This window comes from Salminus brasiliensis, chromosome 2 (assembly GCF_030463535.1).
Source record: "Salminus brasiliensis chromosome 2, fSalBra1.hap2, whole genome shotgun sequence".
NCBI lineage: Eukaryota > Metazoa > Chordata > Actinopteri > Characiformes > Bryconidae > Salminus > Salminus brasiliensis.
In genome coordinates, this window is record NC_132879.1 from 41,700,040 (window position 1) to 41,721,937 (window position 21,898).

At 40.9% G+C, this 21,898-nt stretch overlaps 1 protein-coding gene across 2 annotated transcripts; it reads right to left on the bottom strand.

Annotated features, from left to right (window-relative positions):
• Positions 1–802: 802 nt before the first annotated feature.
• aebp2 (AE binding protein 2) lies at positions 803–19,047 on the bottom strand. Of its 2 annotated transcripts, XM_072672788.1 has the most exons (8): positions 18,401–19,046; positions 10,278–10,488; positions 6,379–6,486; positions 6,003–6,189; positions 5,772–5,896; positions 4,829–4,896; positions 2,979–3,092; positions 803–1,630 (listed from the first exon to the last, which is right to left on the bottom strand). In XM_072672788.1, exons 1-8 carry the CDS (start codon positions 18,919–18,921, stop codon positions 1,618–1,620), a joined length of 1,347 nt encoding a protein of 448 aa, XP_072528889.1. In that variant the 5' UTR covers positions 18,922–19,046; the 3' UTR covers positions 803–1,617. The 2 variants fall into 2 exon arrangements, with proteins under 2 accessions (XP_072528889.1, XP_072528890.1); XM_072672789.1 differs by lacking the exon at positions 803–1,630 and having other exon boundaries at positions 2,975–3,092; positions 18,401–19,047.
• Between the last annotated feature and the right edge of the window lie 2,851 nt (positions 19,048–21,898).

Sequence of the window (21,898 nt, forward strand, 5' to 3'; positions counted from 1 at the left end):
CCAGGATCATTTACGTCAGACATTTGAACAGTGGTCAAAAGAAAGTAGTGTAGGAGAAATGGGGTCAGGCAGGGCCTTTTCCATAACTTCTTTTCCAGCCTTACAGCACTCCCATCCTCTTCTACAACACTTTCTCATTCTGAATGTACAAAATAGTCAGAAATATTCCTCTTGCAGACAGTATTCTACAAATCTACTCAACTCCAAGTAGCTGATAATTTGCAGATTTAATTTCCTCTCTGAAACCAGTCAATCTTTTGGTTAGGTTGAGAAGTATTCTAATATACAAGTATTTTAAGGTCCAAAACATCTTGTTTTAACACTGGTACCTGTGGTACAGGCGTTCAGCATGAAAACACACCAAATTTGCTGAAAAAACAAAAACAAAAAACAAACAAAATCCCTGCTACCATTTCTGCCAGTACACTAGACAGGTATCTGATGCAGCTTTTTAAAAGTGGACAGTAATGGCCCTCTTGTCTGTATAGAGAATATGCACTGGCCAGGGCAGCTGTCGCTGAGCCGAGACCTTCTGGCAGGCTCTTCATCAAGCCCCTCCTACCCAGTGCCTGCAAATCTGGGCCGATAGAAATGACTCCCAGATGCCCCTGGCCTCTGCGTTCCCAATAAACAAGAGTCCTGTGTGAGAACAAGGAGATTTTATACAGGCTAGTCTCAGTGCTAACACCAGACCTGCTAGGAAACGCACAGTGAAATGAAAGCCACAGGTTTAACAAAGCAGGAGGCACAAACACGCACGCAATGAGACAAAAACAAAACAGTGGCACCAGATTTTACATCATTTTAGGCTTTACTACAAAGACAAAGTTAGGATCCAACAGTACAGTGGGCTGGGGTACTCCATGAACTACAGAGCACCATCATTATCGATCTAAAAGCTTTTCTATAGTCTAAAAAGCTAGTGTTAGCTGTAGCACCATTCATTTGAGATGTATGCATGGTCATTGGCTTGTATATAGCTTGGGTAGAGGTCACATACAAAGAGCACATACATTAAGATTTACATCATCCTCATCTATTATTACCGGAATGAAATATAGCAGTACGAGACAAACACCGGACTGAAGAGGGGATCACTAGATCTAGTCTTTGACTTATTAAAAAAACAACAAAACTAATTATCTAACCATTCCATCATTCTGTACAGTAAGCTTGTGGAATATTACAACTATCTACAGTACAGTATAATTTTGAAGTACAAAAATATATTACAAATCTCCAGGAAATCTCCAGGGATATTTACATGGGCACTTTCTCAACAAAATGTGTCTATAAAGCTCAAGAGGAGGGCTGTGAATGACAGGACAGCAGTTTAGTTTCAACCCTAGGGTGGCATAAGAAAAATTAAAGAGTCTTCCAAGAAATGTCAAGCACCACAGAGTTTGCAGTTGGATTTTTTTTCCTCTTCCAGGGATGAAAACACATTAAAATTTTCACTGCATGCTTTGGCAGACTTGAGGGGCATAGTAGGAGGCCCCACCAAAAAAAATAAAAAAATAAAATAAAAATCCCACAACATTCTTGTGTCTAGATCCACTTGTCCACTTCTTCAGTCGGGCACATCAGCAGGTGATGACAATGGAGCTCCTCTGAGTCTTAGAAAAACATCCTGAAAAAGAAGGGACATGTGCGACTCAGTACAGCACTCAAATGCACTTGCGCACACACACAAAATACACATCAAATATGCTGCTTGCTTAAAGCAAATGCAGGGATCAGAAAATGAGGTGAAGAACATGGGTCATATATTCAAGGCTCAGCTAAGCTTCCACAGATGTGTCTGTGGAGCTCTCCTGGCTTTCTCTGTAGAGCATGTTTCATTGTGGGCTCTGTGGGAAGCAGAGAGCTGCATGTAATCATTAACACACAGTGATGCACTCTTCCACACACAAAAATGCATGCCTTGACCAACATGCTCAAAATGCCTTGCATTCCAAAGGAACTAAAGGTCATATTGAGAGGCCACATAAACAAACTCCTTACAAAGTGCAAATAAGGAGGAACAGGGGCATTAGACAATTAACCATAGGAGCCCAGCATCTTGAGGATCATAATGGCAGAGAGTATAGCAGAATGACCATAACAGAAACATGTAATCATTTAAGATTTACAACCTTCGATACACGGTGTATTAAAACGTTCAATTTAATTAATGCAGGAAGTGTGAAGCTTCAATTGGAGACCACACAAACAGCATTACATTCGCGTGCTTGTTACTAGAACAAATAAATATCACAAACAAATATTGCCAAATGTTGGTGTGTGGCATCAATTTCAGAGGTTTCAAGGGTATATGCTAGGCTTCTCCAGCTTTTAAAATACATTACATTCTGATGTGAATAATCATTTCCTGACTGCTGAGCATAAATATTAGATTGTGTTCAGTTCGCCCAACTATAACAAACTCCCACAATCTGAGTAATGAACTTTAGCTGTTACTTGCAGGTACTGGTGCCATCTTGTGGAGAAATTATCGCATTATTGACTTTTGAGCTCAGAACAGAAGAGAAGCTGAACTTGGGTGTTGAACTGTGTTTCCAAACTCCTGTCCTAGAGAATCAGTCCCTCTGCAGAACAACATACTACATTATCAGGGACGAGCTTGTTGTTTCAGTATTTGGGTGCAAGCAATTATGGTAAAAATATGGTGATATTACTCCATTCTATATTAAAACTGTAAAAATAATCAAATAATTCTGTAGGCCCATGTAAGTGTGCTAGTTACCTTGCTATCGTAACAGGCTCTGGACTAAACCAGAGTTGTTGGGGGTTCATTTACTAACACATAAAATAACGTAGGTTATTTATAAACACATTCTTGTGTTTTCTTATGATCAGAATATGCATTGGCATTTTGACTGGCGTTGCACTGAATAAATCTTGAAATTGATCGATTTATAAATCCCACAGAAGGAGACAAAGACAGACATTGGTAAAGTGCCTTTGGTGTCCTTCACCTGTAGATATTGGGGTCCAGTAGCACAGCTGTGTCCTGGGGCAGCTGAGAGAGGTGTACCACTTTGGTCTTCATTTGTGGCCGGTCACTCTCGCTCACCCACGAGTCTGGCAGTCTGTGCAGAGAAATGGGAGAGAGGGAGGAGCTTCATTCATGGGCATTCTTACATCAGAGTAGTTGACTGTGGTTGCCATCAGACCACAAAAGCAAACAGCAGCAGTCAACAGTTCTGAATGAGATACAGATGAATGGCACTCTTACGCCTCCTACATACCACAAGACTTTTAACACCGGAGGACCGCTCACACACTATGCAAGCGGAGGATTTCAGATTTTTTCTTTTTCCACAACCAATCAAAGAACCACCTGGATTTTTTTTTTTTTGGTAATTTCCTGTTCCGTTTTAGGTTCTGGTTTATAGGGCAGATACATGCCTTATTACAGCTGCTTTAAAATGAATAACACAGCATACCTCAGCGTACATTTGCACATTTTTATTTTGAAATATCTTGGAACAATGTTTTATTATTCCTCCCACCGCTAACATTTTACATCAAGGGTATGTTTTGCATAGTATATCTGTGATGCATAAACAATCCCCCAGCCCCTAGCTGTACAGTGGTATCAAGTGCTCTGTGATGATAATAGCACATCTGTGATGGTTCTAGGTTTGGAGAAGACCAACAGATTTTATTTCTGCTCATTGTCCATTAGACAATCACTGGTCTAGAATAAATTCCTTGCAGGTTGTGGAACCATCTTGCATAAGAGAACATAGTAACGTGTATTATTTAGCAGTGTTGGCCAAGCTTCCTCATCTTTGCACATGGAACTACCATGTTTTCGACAAACATTCCATTATCAGACCTAATGGGCTTTTTAACCTTATTCCACAAAGGAGTGTTGTTTTCAATGTTCTGGTGACCCAGAAATCTGTGTTTTATACACAGCCTCCTGGGACACAAACTTTCTCAGGGTTATCGTGGAGCTGTCTCCCCTCCAGCTCTGGATTCACATGGGCCTCAGAAGAACCTCTCCCAGAAGAAGTGCATTTCACCCACTCTACTTTTTTCACTTATGAACTGGAAGAATCATATCTTATCACGGTATCAATATGACTGTACAGTACCAATGGCACTCAAATAGTCATCTGGTGAGTCAATGACTGGAAAAATTTAGGCAAACACACAGGAATGCGACATTTCTGTCCACTATCAGCCATCTCAGCTTATATAACCACCATGTCATGGATAAAGGTTGACTTGGCACAAATGTATCTCACTCAGTTGGGACTGTAATTGGCCAAAAGTAAATCAAATACAGTGCCAATGCCAGACTTGATGAAAACAACAATTCACGTTAGACATTACTCGCTTCCCAACACGCACCTAATAAGGTAAAACCTCCCAAAACAACTCCAGGTTCTCTGTAATTTAAGAGTCATTAATGGCGACACATTAAAAGGTCATCTTGTCTTTGCTTTAAAAAACAACCAGGAATAAAAAAGAAAAAGTTAGTGCTTCCTTTTAGAAGATTTTTGAGAAAAAGCAGGACCTTGGACAAACATCAAGACTATGTGCCTTTAGAGCATGAAAGATGAGAGATTGTAGATGGTGCATTAAAAGTGCAAAAGAGCCCCCTCTCCATTAGAGCTGACATTAAATGTGGGCTTTTACCATGCATGAGAAAGGTCCTTCCCTCATTAACTCCAGCAGAAGTATACAGAGGCAGACGGAAAGCAAGAGAGAGTGTGCGCGAGACAGAGAGGTAGACTGCAAGTGAGAGAGTGTGCGTAAGAGAAAGAGCGGGCCAGACATAGACTCTCGGAGGGGGGATGCTGCCTGTACTCACATGTCCTCTGGGGTCCAGTGTAGCAGCACCTTCACCTTCCCAGAATCCTCCTTCCGCCTTGCAATAACCTGAAATGTGTATGAAAAACAGTGAGCCAAGCTTCTCAAATAACTAGTTTGGAAATTGAGGGAGATTTCCAGACCTTTGTGCAAAAGAAGAGCCACAACCTGACAGTTAACTATGTCGGTGCGTCTGTTCGTTCTATAACAACAACAACAACACACAGCTTATTAACAGTATCTACCCATTCAATACTTGCTCAGCTAAGTTTGTAAGACATTCTTAACAGCACTAACTTATTAAATACATTTAGTAGGTATACAGCACTGTCCTAATGTTTTACTTAACTTTACAATTTAAGTGCATTAGATGGACTTCATGATTCAAGATTCAATCCATACTCAAACTTAAATGCCATAGTAAATGAGGACCTGTTGAGAAACTGTTTTATAGTTTAGTGTTGTTCATGCCAAGCCATAGCAATGCTGAGAGGGGCTTATATTTTTGGTCCCACGATAGTCATTTCTACAATCTCTCCTACTAGCAGAGCATGAGTATTCCAGTATGTTTATTTTTATGGCATTTGTGTTTATACAGCTGGGTTTATACATCTTTAAACATTAATGTGCTCTTATGAATGCTCTTCTGAAGTTTATGCATATTTCCTAGTAGCATGTTCAATTAGCTTGCAAAATGTGAGGTTTGGAAGAAAAAATAAATGAATGGTCTTTGTTGCTTGTTACAAGTTAGAGTAATAACCCATTTAACTATTAAGACAAAGAATAATGTAGGTAAACATCACTGCAATCATTAGATGCAAATCTCTTATGAGATACTGGACCGTGATTAAAAATCACATTCTTAGCTGAACTGAAGTGGACAATGCAGAAGTAGGGGTTTTTGTGCTGCCCTCTGCGGTATGGAGTAAGGATTGCAGGCTTACCGTGCTGTGAAACACCACACTGTGGCCCTTGCCCTGGCTCTCAATGTGGGTTGCCAGATTAAGACAGATGGCACGGTGACGGATAGCATCCATGGTCTGTGCGTCAAAGAAGTCATGCGGCCGAGCTGTGAAGAAACAGAGTTAAAACACATGCACATGAAAGCCTGAAGGTTGGGGGAAAAAGCAGTCGGAGAGAAAAAGGAGTAGTGTGCTGGGGACAGGGATACATACGCAATGACCTCCTGCGTTTGTTCTTCAGCTTTCTGCGCTTGTTGATGCCTGCTTTAGAAGGTGACTCTTCTTTTAGCTTAGCTTGGCTTGACAGCTTGGATGAGTTCTGTGAGCTAAAGTGGGTGGGCACATGGCGTGCTAACCCCCCCTGGGAGGCAAACGTGGCATTGCAACCACCTACTACACACTGAAAAAGACATAATTAATGTTTATTAATTGAAAAGACAACATTCAACAGATCACTTGATCTGACAGACAAACTTATGTTGTTTGTGATATGAAGTGCAAGTGTAATACATATCACAATGACAAAAGATAATATTTCAGAATGCAGAACAGATTGTGAGAGTGCATGTCAGTGGAAGAGCAGTCGTACCTTGAAAGGTTTGTCCCCACTGTGGGAGAGCATGTGTCTCTGGAGCCAGCTCTGGCTGGTGGACGGAGTGTTATACACCTTACAGCCCTTCCACAGACACACAAAAACCTGCCATCGAGGAGAAAAAAAAAACAAAAAACAAAAATCAATCAATCAATCTTGCAATTTAATAAAAAAATGATACTGGTAGCTGGTTTGTGAGCGAGCTGCCTTTTCATTCTTTTCTAGAGCAAGTCCATGTAACCAACGTAGACAACAGGAGAGTAAACGGGAACAAGAGAAGCAAGGAAGTCAGCACATACTGAAGATAATTTTTGACTAGATTGAAGCGACTATTTTTATTTTTTTCCTGTTTCACTGTTGGAGCATAGCCTCACCCCTCACAAAACAATGCTTCATCAGTTGGCGAGTTAACAAGCTAGCGTTTCAAAAATATCCCTGAACTGTGATGAAGTGAATAACCAACAGTTTCACTAAAAAATTAACTCGTCTATAGCATCTACACACATGGACAAAATTGTTGGTAATGAAAGAAAAATCCACAATGGTCACAGAAATAACTTGAATCCAACAAAAGTAATACTAAATAACAATTCTATGAAAATTAACAAATGAAAATCTGACATTGATTTTGAACCATGCTTCAACAGAATTATTTAAAAAAAATAATAAACTCATTAAACAGGCCTGGACAAAAATGATGGTACCCCTAAAAATAGGGACATGTTAAATCAACGTGTGTCCACTAATTAGCATCACAGGTCTCTACATTCTTGTAATCAGCCAGTGGGCCAATATATAGGGCTACAGCTAGTCACTGTGCTGTTTTGGTGACCAGAGGAAGCAAGGAAAGAGTTGTCTCCAGAGATTAGAAAGAAAATGATAGACATGCATGTTAAAGGTAAAGGTCATCAGACCATCTCCAAGCAGATTGATGTTCCTGTGACTACAGTTGCACAGAAAAAAGATTCATGGGACTGTAGCCAACCTCCCTGGACATGGCCGCAGGAGGGAAATTGACAAATCAAAGAGACGGAAAATACAAATGGTAACAAAAGAGCACAGAAAAACTTCTAAAGAGATTAAAGGTGAACTTCAAGCTCAAGGAACATCAGTGTCAGATCGCACCATCTGTCGTTGTTTGAGCCAAAGTGGACAACCAAGGAGGATACCATTGTTGAAAACAAATCATAAAAAAGCCAGACTGGAATTTGCCAAACTACATGTTGACAAGCCCCAAACCTCTGTGAGAATGTCCTATGGACAGAGGAGACAAAAAACTTTTTGCCAAGGCACATCAGCTCCATGTTCACAGATGGAAAAATTAAGCACATCAAGAAAAAAACACTGTCCCTACTGTGAAATATGGAGGAGGCTCTGTTATGTTCTGGGGCTGCTTTACTGCATCTGGCACAGGGTGTCTTGGATCTGTGCAGGGTACAATGAAATCTCAAGACAATCAAGGGATTCTAGAGAGAAATGTGTTGCCCAGTGTCAGAAAGCTTGGTCTCAGTTGCAGGTCATGGGTCTTGCAACAGGATGATGATCTAAAACACACAGCTAAAAACACCCAAGAATGGCTAAGAGGAAAACATTGGACTATTCTGAAGTGGCCTTCTATGAACCCTGACCTAAAGCATATTGAGCATCTTTGGAAGGAGCTAAAACATGCCTTCTGGAAAAGGCACCCTTTAAATCTGAGACAACTGGTTTGCTCATGAGGAGTGGGCCAAAATACCTGCTGAGATGTGCAGAAGACTTATTGACAGTTACAGGAATCGTTTGATTGCAGTGATTGCCTCAAAAGTTGTGCAACAAAATATTAAGTTAAGGATACCATCATTTCTGTCCAGGTTGGGGGGGGGGGGCATCTTCATTTCTGCATAGATTACTAATCATACTGATTGACATTAGAAAAATCCAAGCCATTTTCCAAATCTTCGGTTGCATGTAGTTTATGCCGATTATTACAGGTGCATTTGTCTGACATCTGCATACAGTCATCACAGATATGGTAATCTGCCATTGTAATATCAGACATGCATGTATCCATGACTGCTTTCAAACAAAGTCAATACTTGAGCAACTCAAAATATACTGGAAACAAATCCATGGTTTTCAATGCAGATCTGAATAAGAATCATAGATTTACACAAATCAGAAACTGCAGATTCCAAGACTGTAAATTCAAATATTAGTTGTTGTTACATGTTACTGGGAGGTGAAGCCACTTCTGAAATAAGACTCGAATGCTCATCCTTGGCCAAAGAGGAAACTGGTTTGGATAATCAGGAGCAAGCCAGGAACCACCAACGCACAGGTCTGCCATGACCTTAAGAGTAAGTTTTGGATTAAGAGGCTACCGTTCAAGAAAGAAGCCCCTGCTCCAAAAACAACACCTTCAAGCTGGACTAAAGGTTGTAGTTGACCAGGTGGAGAAAGAATAAGCCTTCAGGAGAACGGTTTTATGATCAGAGGAGACAAAGATGCTTTTGAGAAGTAAAAGTGAGGCATTCGACCTCAAGAACACTGTACCAGCAGTGGCACAGTGGTGGTAGCATCATGCTTTGGGGCTGTTTTGGAACTGGATGAACTCTGAATTCGTCAACATAATCTCAAACCATTAGCTAGACGGCTGAAACCTGGGCACAATTCCAAGAGGACAGTGACCACAGCCAGACATCAAGGGTGCATGTGGAATGCATAAAGCAGGCTAACATTAAGCTTTTGGAATGGCCTGCTCAAAGTCCTGACCTCAAATATTTGGACTTTGCTTAAAAGTCAGATCCATGCCAGGAAACCAAAACCTTTTATTGAATTCTACCAATTTGGCCAAGATGAGTGGTCACCGAGCCAACCAAATTCTGACAGAAGTTTGTTGATTGCAAACAAAAGCATCTGGTCAAGGTGCAACTTGCTGAGGTACATTTGACCAAATATTAGGTGTGCTCGACTCCCACCATGCAAAAACTGCACTAAACCCCTTTTTGAACATCTCAGTAAAGAAAATTACATCAAAATGAGAATTATTTTCATGTAATTAACATATTCCATTCCAAATGTGAGTTATTCGACCTTAAATTGAGCAAGGTAACAGAACAAGAACTTATTAGTATTTTCATGTTTAATGTCAAGCTTGCTGTGACTGCAGACATTATCAATTCACACATTTTCATATATTTTAAATCTGGCAGTGGGAATAGTCATGTGTAAAGCATTTACTTTATTTAGCTAGTGGCTAGTAGTTGAGAATTGAGTAGTTATTTAGCTGTGCATGTGTATACTATTTAGACATTGACTGTATGGCAGAATGGCTTCACTCACTCTTCAAGAGATTTGTATTGTTTGGGTTTCATTTATAGCTTTAATAGTAAACAATAAAAGTTTACTATAACTACTTAATATATAACTTAATTAAGTAGTTATATAACTACTTAAATGTGCAGCAAGCCAGCTCCACACTGCAAAGATCTAACATATTTTGATCGGTCATTGAACCCATTACAATGTGTTTATTGTAGCCATCATAAATGGATTACTTGCACTGCGAACAAAAGCCCAAGGAGGAACATAAGATAGCAAATTAACTCTGCACCATCTGGTTAAAACTGAATATTCTTCCCAGTTACATTAGTCAGCTAATGTAATTTAAACTGTCACAATATGAAGGCATTATATACTCTGTGTGTGTGTGTAATAATTCTGTAAAAATATTTCATAAATATTAAATACATGTTGCCCTACCAGAAAGCTGTCTGATCCATGTTTCCTTAAGGCAGCACTTTAATCACTTTCACTGTTCTTAAAGCAACAGTTTTTTACAACTAATTTCCATATAAAAAAAGCAGATGTGTTCTGTACTGATACTAAACATAAGCACACAGGAACATGAGACTGACCCCTCCACGCTGGCCGTCCACATGGACTCCACGGATGTGTTCTGCCAGGTCTGGGCTGCTGGTGAAGAGCAGTGGACACTGGTCCCAACAGCATGGGTACGATGAGCCTTTGGCAGATGGTGCAGCTGCCCCTCCATGGCCATTCATCATGGCTGGTGTGGAACGTCCGCTGGACGCTGTGCTCTCCATGTCCATTAGAGTGCTGCTGATACTGAAACACACGAACACAGAAGTACTGAACACTCACACAAGAATCTATGTGCATCAGTTGAGAAATGTATGGAGAGAGTTGTTTAGTCTTGGGCAGCTTAGTGGAGGAAAAAAACAACTAAAAACAAAGATTTGAAGATAAACCTCTGTGTATTGTTGCATATTGTGTTATAGCTTACATCATATTTTCTGCTGCCTTAATGAATAATGTCATATTGTCAGATTTATCATATTAAAAATCTAGATGAAAACTGATAATCTAAAAAGGGTATGTCCACAACAGATGCAGATACAAGACGTTCCAAATGAATTTCCATTACATGCCATTTCAACAAATTGTCACTTCCAACTTGAGCACTTGCCGCACTGTGCGACACTCTGCAACAGTGTTTACACAGTAAACAGCACTAAAGCAGACAATCTAAGCCAAACCTTGGCACACTCAGGACATCAACATTCCGTCTCTTAGTGGAGCATGTGCAGCTGTGGATCACCCCAGCCAGAAGAGAGAGCAGAGGGGGGTAAGAAGAGGGGGGAGGGAGGAAGGGAGGGTGGAAAAAAAAAAAAAAAAAAGGCATGGCTCCTGGCCTCTCTCTGGGACAAAGCCTCATCTACAAAGTACCATGAAAGCAACTGAATGGGTGAATAGGCCATCAGGGGGCTTGGTTGTCCTACCGCAGTTGCCACACACACACACACACACACACACACACACACACACACACACACACACACACACACACACACACACACACACGAAGGGAGAGCTATTGCATACAATTCTAGAAGCTTCCATCTGCTGCTCCCTTTTCAAACTTGACTGCCCACATCCATGAGAGACAATGCCCCAGGCAGCGCCCAAGCACAAGGGGTGGGACAATAATAGAGGCCCGCCTCTTGCTGCTTGTCTATTTCCACACACCAAACTTCACAGATTAGAGATGTTAAAGTTTGCCTGTAAGTGGACACACAATGTGTACATAGTCAGGCTTTACCTCAGGACTCAGCACTATAATCAAAAGTGTTTAAACACAAAATAAGGAAAGGTATTTGGGTGTGAATACCACTGTTTTCATTAGGGTTGGCGTTATTGGCATCGGTTACAATTCTGTATCTTCTTTCTAGTAATTCCAATGTTTTAGTAATGTATAAGAAACCATAAAACTGCTTCAGCTACAACAATTGGTACTGCAACATGGTTGATTAACAAATCTTAAGACCGCTGATACGCCATAGTCATACTGAACTGGTATTAACACTGACCGCTTCAGTCTCATTCAAATACTGTTTCTTGGTTATGATGTAACAAAATTGTTACAGTGCACTTAAAATATCCACCTTATTTTGCCACGGCCACTTTCAAGAGCTTGTTTCTGCCGCTTTTGAGTAGAATTCCCAGTCATTTTGCATCAAATGGTTCATAGTCGTATCACATTTAGTGAAAATCCACCCAAATGTCTGTGGAGGGGAAAACACCACCCGAACATCCTTACCTAAGGCTTAGTTTTGAAGCTCCAGTAAAGCAGAAGTCCAAACAATACAATGTCCTTTAATTAAAAAAATCTAATGACCAGTTAATCTCTCAGAACATCCAAAAGTATGAGCCCTGTGCAAATGTTTGGGCACGCTAAGGGTAGATTTTTTTTAATTAATTTTTTTGGACAAGATTCTCAGATTTTAAAGAACAAATCAGGCACGTCACCACCTGTACAGTAAGCAGAGGGGAGGAAAAGAAAAAATATGCAGAGTAATGGTAGCAGACAGGCATTTTCAACTTGCAATTTCTGCAGCGTGGCCTGTAGATAATGGCAGTTCAGGGGAAGTGTCAAGGCCAGGAAAAGATCTTGAGAACCAAGAGCCAAGACAACGGTTCATATGCTCCATAGGACTGTCAAAAACCTGCATTAAAGTTCAGCTAAGTCATAAGGGTGGCAAACCGTCCCACTTTGAAGCATTGCTTGCACACGCAATTTTCATGGAGGAGTCACTGAAGGGAAAACTTCATTGGAACCTCACCATGAAACACCACATTTAAAGTGTTCTTCAGCGCATCCAGAGAATCCAAAAGAATTTTGGAAACAAGTGCAGTGGACAGATGAAGTCAAAATAAAACTCTTTGGCCATAATTTTATGAAGAAAAAAAAATAAATAAAACTTTGCGAACCGTGACTCATGATTTGGGATTGTGTAGCTGCCAGTGGCATTGGCAATATTGCACAGGTGGAGAAAAGCATGCATTCCACAAAAGTGAATCCAAGATGCAAATGTCAAACCATCTGTTGACAGGCTAAGGCTGAAAAGAGGACAACAGGATAATGACTTAATAGACCTCAAAACCTACCATTTACAAACTGAAGCTTCTGGATTGGCAGTCAAAAAGTACTGAACAGTAAGGTTGCCGTATGTTGTGTTTTTTGTTATCTTGAAAGTCTAAAAGATGAAAAACAAAATAGCAATCTTGGGTACATATTTCCAAAAGTGTCCTACACTTACAATTAGCTTCAATTAACTTCTGTATGCCACAGTGTTCATTCAGATATATAGGGCAAGCACTGATATGTAGCCCAGGAGTCCGTTGTTCATTTTCCAGAATGCAGTTAGCAACAGCTGAGGCTGCTCTGTGGTCAATAACGTGCCCCCTCATTGCTTTCATTATGGGGTCGGGCTGGTGTGCGCGTGTAGACAAGATGTCCACAGGAGACCAGACATGGCATCTGTTCGACATTAGCACAGCTCCTCTTCCTGCAAGGCGTCAGCTTACTGCATCTCTCAGACATGCAGGCCTACAAAAATGTTACCTCATCATTCGTGGTGCACTTACTCAGGTATCCTAAGCATCCAATATCAGAGTTAGTTAGATACTCACTCCGGAGATCAGTAATCGTTCAAATACTTGTGCAGTTTAAAAATATTTTTAGTATATATTATATAATATATTTTAATATATATATAATATATATAATATATTTTAGTCTTTAAGTATGAAAAAATCAAACTAAAGTTGTGTGTGAAGCCATCAGGAAAAGACATTAGCCTAAGCGCTAGATAACCTACCCACCAGGTAATTGCGTTCATTATCGCTGGTTGTAAGCTAGATCAACGGATCTGCTGTTATGCCAGAAGTTCTACATAAAATAAACAAAGAAGGCTGTCCCCATTGTTTCATGGAAAATAAGACAATAATGAAAACTAAATTGCAATATTTTGAGAAGAATGTTGGTAAAGGGAGGTAATTCCTCTATTCCACAAAACACAAATGTCTCAGAATACCCCATTCCAACACACAGCCCAATTTCACATCACAAATACAAACATTTCATACTTGGGTCTCTAAATAGCATTCAGACAGAAGACATCCGCACAAACAGCACATTCAAGCCCTTCAGCTGCCCACACAGCAACTCTGGTCACGTATCTAAAGCTGCACCATACAGCGCGCAGCAACAAGACATGTGTCCAGACCTACTCTCCTGTTAAAATACACATACACACAACTGCAATCACCAAACACAATCTGTCACCAAATTTATCTGCAAATAGTACAAATAGTACTTCAAGCTGAAACACTGGTTTAACCACTGGTTTAGCCACTTGCTCAACAGTCTTCAAACTGCTGACTGGTCATATGGGGAGTGGTTCTGCTTGGGTAGAATGAAAACCTGCAGCCACATCAGCAAGATTTATATCTTTCACAATGTTCACCATGTCATGTTCACCATGCAGCAATGGTGGCAGTGGTGGCTCAGCGGTTAGAGCACTGGGTTATTGATAACAAGGTTGTGGGTTTGATTCCCGGGCTCGGCAAGCTGCCACTGTTGGGCCCTTGAGCAAGGCCCCTTTACCCTCTCTGCTCCCCGGGTGCTGGAGTTGCTGCCCACCGCTCTGGGTGCGTGTGTGTACTCACCGCCCCTATGTCACTAGTGTGTGTTCACTACCACAAATGAGTTAAATGTGGAGGACACATTTCGCTGTACAGTGTACACTGTACAGTGACAAATACATGCACAACAGCATTTACTTTTTTTTTTTCTTAAATTGCTGTTGGTCATCAAAGTCCCCACACAACTTGATCTGCCCTAATTTAAACACTACACACTGAGATTCTGCACACGAACAAGACTCCAGAACGACAACTCTGTACCTCAAACCCTTACAGAAGTTTCTCACAATGGCTTCATCACACTAAAAAGGCCAAGAGGAAGAAAAGAATGTAGCCTTATATATTTGTCTTTTTAACAGCTGCAACTGCAGTACTGGAGATGATACCAGCCTGAATGTTCCTACCACAAATGAAACATTGGCACTTGTTTCTGGTAGTGTATCTTTGCAGTTGATGCAAAGAACTTAAGTTAACATGGCTTTTCTCAGGTTATATCGGTCAGCAAAGCCATTTGTCTTTGACAAACCATCTGCATGGATACGAGAAGGGCTCCTTGTTTGCAGGTATTCGTGCACTCCAGAAAAAGTGTGCCGTGACTCCAGAAAGTGCTGTTTGTCACTGCTGCAGTGTTTGTATCCAAGGGACATAAAGAAGAGCAATAAACTGATAAATCTATGACCTATTCTATTGCAAAAAAAATACACAAAAGGTTAAAAAAAAAAAGTGTTGTTCAAAATCACACCCTGCGTGAAAGCTAACCAGTGATAATGAGCCTCCCAAACAAGCCAAGAATCACTCCTGGCAGTGGACTTGTGTATTCAGTATTGTACGTGTGTGAAAACACCCTTAAACCACCTGCCTAGGCATGGACACAAGACTTCTGAAGGTGTTCTGTGGTATTTAGCTTCAAATCATTAGCAGCTGATCCCTTATGTCTTGTCCAGATGGGCCAGTCTTTACCGCCCCCACACGCATCCATGAGCCTTGGGTGCACATAACCCCAGTCATTGGTTCACCGCTTGTCATTCCCACTTTCGGTAAGTACTGACCACTGCATACCAGGAACACTGCACAGGACCAGCCTTACGGACGCACTCAGGCCCTTTTTTCTGCTTCCAAACGACTGTTCATTTCCTGCCTAATATATCGCACCCCTTGACAGGTGACACTGTGACGAGATAATCAATTCTTCACTTCACCTGCCAGTGCTTTTAATGTTATGGCTGACAGGGGCATGAAATTAGCAGCTTATAGACAGCTGGTGTATTCTAATGCAACTTCATTACAAGTCCGCATTTTTCACAAGTAACCACAGAAAAACAGTGCATTGCACGCATGTATCATTTCCTGGAGTTTCACAGTACAGAGGGTGTTCTCAGGACACAACTGCTTTAAAAAAAAGAAAAGAAATTTCATCAACTGTGTTTCTTTACAAAATCTCAGACGTCGGAAATGCCACCATATTAATATTGTTCACAATATTGGATTATAGTGGATTTTTATTTAAACCTCATGTTTTTAGATGAACACAAAGATAAGCTACTTTTGTTGTGGTAATTGATCAGATACTAGTATAAGCTAGATGGTTAGGTCTAGACACCTGAATGAATGTGACAGTTCTGTTAGTATGCCATTCAGCCTTGAAAGCCACGTTGTCTTGCATTTAGCCAGCTGAACTGTTTACAGGGGCTTTTAAATATGAGGTCAAATGACAGGAAATGATGAATATGCATCAAAGCGTGCTATGATCAAAGCTAATCAGAGATGAAAACCATAGAAATTATAAGCAAATAATAATCCAGTCTGAACTGTCATACTTGAAATGCAGTTTTCAGCGCATTTCAGACTAAAACACTGTACTTTATTACAAGTAAGAGGAAATCTTTGAGTAAGCAGCTGCTGCACAGGCCAAGTAGGTAAGGTTTTTTGGTGGGAATGTGAGTTTATGAATTAATTTAAACCCGCAAACCTTAATTACCATAGGTAGCAAAAAAAAAATCCATCTTTATCAACAGCTAAAATTAACTGCGGAGAGCATTTTTACTTAGATATTTTGAGACTGACCTCATTTTAATATATAGTACACTGATTAATACTGAGACAGACAGTATGTGCTCATTATATCTTCCTATATGTATGAGAGGAGCTTTGAGGTTTATGGTAATGTGAAAAAAATAGGATGCCCTTAACATCAGCCCAAAGCACAATGTTCCAGATGTTCTGGTCTTCGTTTACATGTTAAATTCTCTTGCCCTGATTTATTTTTGGACCAAAGGGTTTCCTCCTTGTACACCTCCCATGGAAGTCAAACTTGTTTGATCTCTTTCTGATAGTAGATGCAGGTACTTAGACATCAACCTGTAGGTCCCGTGGTGACATGTTAGAATTGTTGGAGACTTCTATGTGCATCTTGCAGTCTGCTTATAGGCTGAATTTGCTAGGGCTGCCTGACCTGGTCATGTTGGCAGATGTTTTATATGTTTTCCATTAGTTTATTACTTTGCGTTTAGTGGAGCGGCTGATTTCTAATTATTTTGGGATCTCGCCTTTTTTTTTTTTTTTTTTTTTTTTTTTTTTTTTTTTTTAAATCCCTTCGCAGACCCATATTCACCAAGTCTTCCTTCTGAAGGGCTCAGAAAGCTCTTTGGATCTTGTCATGGTGATTCCACTTAAACCAAACTTTCTCTACACTTTCAATATCGTTCAAATGAAGATCACAAACTCCATATGTTTAAATATGCTAAAAAGACAAAGTTTTAATGGGGCATCCCAATTGTTGTTTCCACATGACTGTACATAATGCCTATTTAAAGCCCTGTCTTTTCAGGTGGCATTTGTATTTTTCAAGCACCTCACATCTACTCCTGGTGGGAGTTTTAGCATTGATTAAATAAAAGCATTAGAAATACATGAGCAAACAACACACTCATGTTGTATGAGACCTATAAAACAGATTCTACGATACAGTACTGTCACTAGGACCTCATAAAGGTCTGATGTGGAGCCTAACGTGTCCAGCACTTAATGGCGTTGTTGAATTCAACATCACAATATTTTCGGAACAGATATTTCTAACAAATTAAGTTACAAATAACCCCATGCTTCCTGAATAGTGCTACTCTATAAAGAATGACTTGCCATAGCTTGATTTAAAGAACACTGAGCATATATTTAATAGATATCTAGGGGCAGTGGTGGCTCAGCGGTTAGAGCGCCGGGTTATCGATAACAGGGTTGTGGGTTCGATTCTGAATCCTTGAGCAAGGCCCTTTACCCTCTCTGTTCTGGGTGTGGGTGTGTGTGTGTGTACTCACTGCCCCTAGATCACTAGTGTGTGTGAGTGTGTGTTCACTACCACAGATGGGTTAAATGCGGAGGACACAGTGCAGTGCACACTGTACAGTGACAAATACCTGCACCTTTACCTTTACGCTGGATACTAAACAAAAAAAAGCTTGCCTGTCAAATAGACTCTGTTTTTTTAATACTTCAGAATATGAACAGTGACTGACTGTACACGTGGTCCTCAGTATCATCACAGGAGGTGGAATTTTTTTCTTTTTATCTACACCAAGTGGGAGTAAACGGTTAGAAACTGGCCAGCTTTAACAGACACATTCACTACGGGACACTGTATTGTCTCCTTTCCACAGGGGGTTTCTTAAACAATACGGGCAACGAGGCTATGGGTTAACTGCCACTGTTCATTATGCGCCGTCTACTTAACAAGTCTTAACTAATTGGCATCAGGCAGCTAGTTGACGAGCGTATGACCTGGAGAGATGTAGCTAGCTAGCTAGCGGGTCTGTACCGGGCAAGGAAAGAGAAGGAAAAGCGAGAACAGCACATAATGAAGCCCTCAGGACTGTTTTATAATAACACACCACTGCTTATATCATCACCACACGACAAACTGCAGCGATACGCTTTTTCCTCCCCACAGTTCCAGGCAGTGGAGCTAGCTTTACGTGACGCCAGTAGGCGGACCATGTTATTTGTCAGCCCTGCTCATCTAATGTAGCTAGTTACAAACCTGTCTTCTGAATCCATTCGGCTCAGGGGTTCTCCATCGGAGGAGGACGACATCTCCACGCTGGCTCTCCTTTTGATCCCGTTGCCAGTTTTGTCCGGACACTCTTCCCCTTTACTCGCCGCACACTCGGCTGGCGAGGACACGCTCTCCTCCCTTTGTTCTTGCTTTAGCTCCACCGTCACGTCTGCCGAGTTCTCCACACTCTCGGAGCTCTTCTGGTCGGGGCATTTCTTCAGCTCCTCCGACTCGGCGTCCATTTCCCTCTCCGCTTCAGCCTCCGCGCTCGACCCGTCACCGTTGGACGGGCTTTCCGTAAAGTCGCCGGCCGCGGCCGGAGCTTCTTCTTTCCTCGTCGCTGTGTCGAGCTCGCAGTTCTCGTCCATTTTACCACTCTCGCTATCAACCGGTTCCTGATCCGGAGCGCGCAGGCCCTCGTCTTTCTCCTCGCCGTTCGCCGAGCCGTTTTGATCGCCGGCTTTGGCAGAGTCTTGTTCGGATGCATCGGACGTCGCAGAAGCCATCCTTGATAGCGAGAAGTGTCTCGTGTGCGTCTAACTAAGTTTGAGGAGAGCAGACCGAATCAAAATGTGGGCATTTGTTCTCCTCGGCTAAGCTACGAGCACACAACGAGAGGTTGAGCAGGGCGGAGCCAAAGATGACGTCGCCCCCACTGACTCCACGTGTTTGAGCTACTTCAAACAGAACTGGCTTGTTATGTGAGAAGTTGTTCAGTAACATGTCATTTTACTTAAAAAAAACCCGACAGATTGGCTTTACAGATCGTCAGCAGTAGCCGTACATCAGTGGAAAGATGCGCTAGATTGAGTGACACCAGTCCACCCGTCCACTGGGACATTTGACTTCATTAGAGCAGGGGACATAATGGGACCTGGGAAGTTATTTCTTCGTTTTTTTTATTTAATATTTTTTAATGTTGCATTTCATTAATTATTTGAATCATTTTCAGTGTACTTAATGATTAGGATTACCAATGTGTGTGTGTGTGTGTGTGTGTGTACGATCCGCATTATCTAGGGTAGTATTTAGGTGAAAGCAATATTTTGTATCGTGTTCTAAAGTAATATTACGTCAAAAATTGCACTTTTTCATCGGGAACAACGCAATTGGAGAACAAAACTGAATTGCTGTAGAAATTTAAAGGGAGCAAGTTAAAGGTTATGCCTCCAGTGGTCATTCGGATGGTGGATGTCTAAAGAATAGTGTTCTGGTCCACAGTAAACTCAAGTGTTTTTGTCGATTCACATTTTTTTACAGAAAAATAATGACATTTTAGATCACGAGGAACTTTAAATGAAAGTCTACGTTTACTGTCGTAGGATACATAGAAAAATGCTGTTCGTATTAATAAAAACTCAGTGCGTGATTGGCTGGCTGAGCCTGTATCTGAGCCAGATACTTACTTCCTGAAGTTTTTCCAAGCCTGCTTGCGATGCGATGTGTTGTGATGTGTCTTTTTCATTTTACAATTTGTCAGGACTAATAAAGAAGGCATCAACTCACAAATCTTTCGGGGGGGAAAAAAACAACGCACTATTTTTTTTCTGTTTGCCTGAGAGCCCTCTAACGAACTGACCAGCAGGTGCAACGCTAGCCCGATTTAGAGAGGGGTTTAGCTTCCCAAACACAATTAGGTTTAATCTAATAGCTTCAGGCTACATCTGCTTTTTTCACACACATTTTACAAACCCAGTGTCCCTTCAAATAACCTCCTGGTGAATTTTAATAACCCGTTAAATTACTTACAATTACCGCTCCAACCTTCTTTGACTAAAACCACTCTGGCTGGCGATGGTGGGCGCACTAGGCAGCTAGTCAGTCATTGTCCATGTGGTGTGTTGTAGATCAGGGCAAGCACGCTGGCGTCCAAAGCAAGAGGAAAGCAAGGAGGGATGACTGTGGAACAAAAACATCCATTTGAGCATGGCCAGAGTTGGATATTAATTCAGTTAATCCGTAATATTTAAGATAAAGTTTCAGTGGCTGTCCATACAGACATGTAAACATGCCTGTATTGTACTGTAAGGAAATCAGATGTGCCCCAAATGGCACTCTTCTCAAATAATGTAGGTAAAAAATGTTTGGAAACTAGAGGAACTATAGAAACTGCTAGGACCTGGAGTTGAAAACTAAGAGGGACCCCTTGTAGTAGTCTGCTTACATTTTGCAGTCAGCCTCTATGGGAACTGGCCTGTACTGCTCCACTCCTCAGTCCTATAAGGACTATGTGACATACTGCTTGATGCCAGAGACTGTGGACACACTATCCCTGAAGCGTATAGTTCAAAATACTTCAATACTCAAATACAATAGTTCAAAAAGTTCACACTCAGTTCATTTGAGTTCAAACATTTTGGTATTTTGAGTTAAGATAAATTTATTCAGTTATGTTGACAGAGAGTTTCAATGAAATATGGTGACCTTTAGGGTGTGCCTAATGTTTAAGCAGTGCAACCTTGGTGAGTAAAACCCTTTCCTATTGGTTTCTGCCACCATATGTTTGCATACTGGTCTTTCCCCCCTCACTTTCCATCAGTGTGTAGTCATTCCATTACCACTTTCTCTGTTGCTGAGTGTGGCTTTATGTTGGCTGAATGCTGCAGTAACCACTAATGCAGAATTTTGTCACTCATTACTGTGAAGATGGTGATTGTGGTGATGGTGATGTCAGTTAGTGAAAGTTTGAGGTCTTCAAATCTGGTCATTGAATCCAGTTTTCAGTCCTGGACTTGTAATGCTTGGTGTGACAGTAAGTGGCCAATCAGTCACATTAACTGTTCCCTTTAGCTTCCAGTGAGAACAAAATCCCAGACTGGAAACAGAATTGATTGCCTTTATGTAAATTTGTTTAATGTCTATTTTAGTACATTTACAATGAACTCAGTGTATAATAGTTCAATTTTAGTGCAGTCAAGTAACACATAACACATTTTAAATTAGGCATTTCTGTGCAATTACAGTATTATATGTACAAACATAGCTGTTTCATTTAGCACTCTTTAGGTGCATTGATCACAAGTACACTTTAGTGCATTGTTCTCACTAGGAAATATCCACAAATGAAGAAAATTTGGAACAGTGATGTACCTTACTGGTACTGAGTTGAAACCTTCCTACCAAGATTTCACTAAGAGTGAATCAATGACTGATCAAGGGGGGTACCAAAAGAGCATTTCTGAACACTTAAGGCCATTGCTTGTCTCAGTTAAAGTACACAATTGAACAATAAGAGACACCAGGCAAAAATGACATGCATAGGAGAGTTTCAAGGCTCAAACCACTGCTGACCAAAAAGAACACAAAGGATCATCTCACATTTGACATAAATCATCAATGCTCCCAATACATTTAGGATAATACTTTGTGGAGTCAAAGGTGCAACATTTTGCAAGACATGGGTCCTATTATATCTGGCCTAAAGCTTTCAGCACATTTAATCCTAAGAACATCATAGCATCCAAACATGGTGATGGTCTGGTG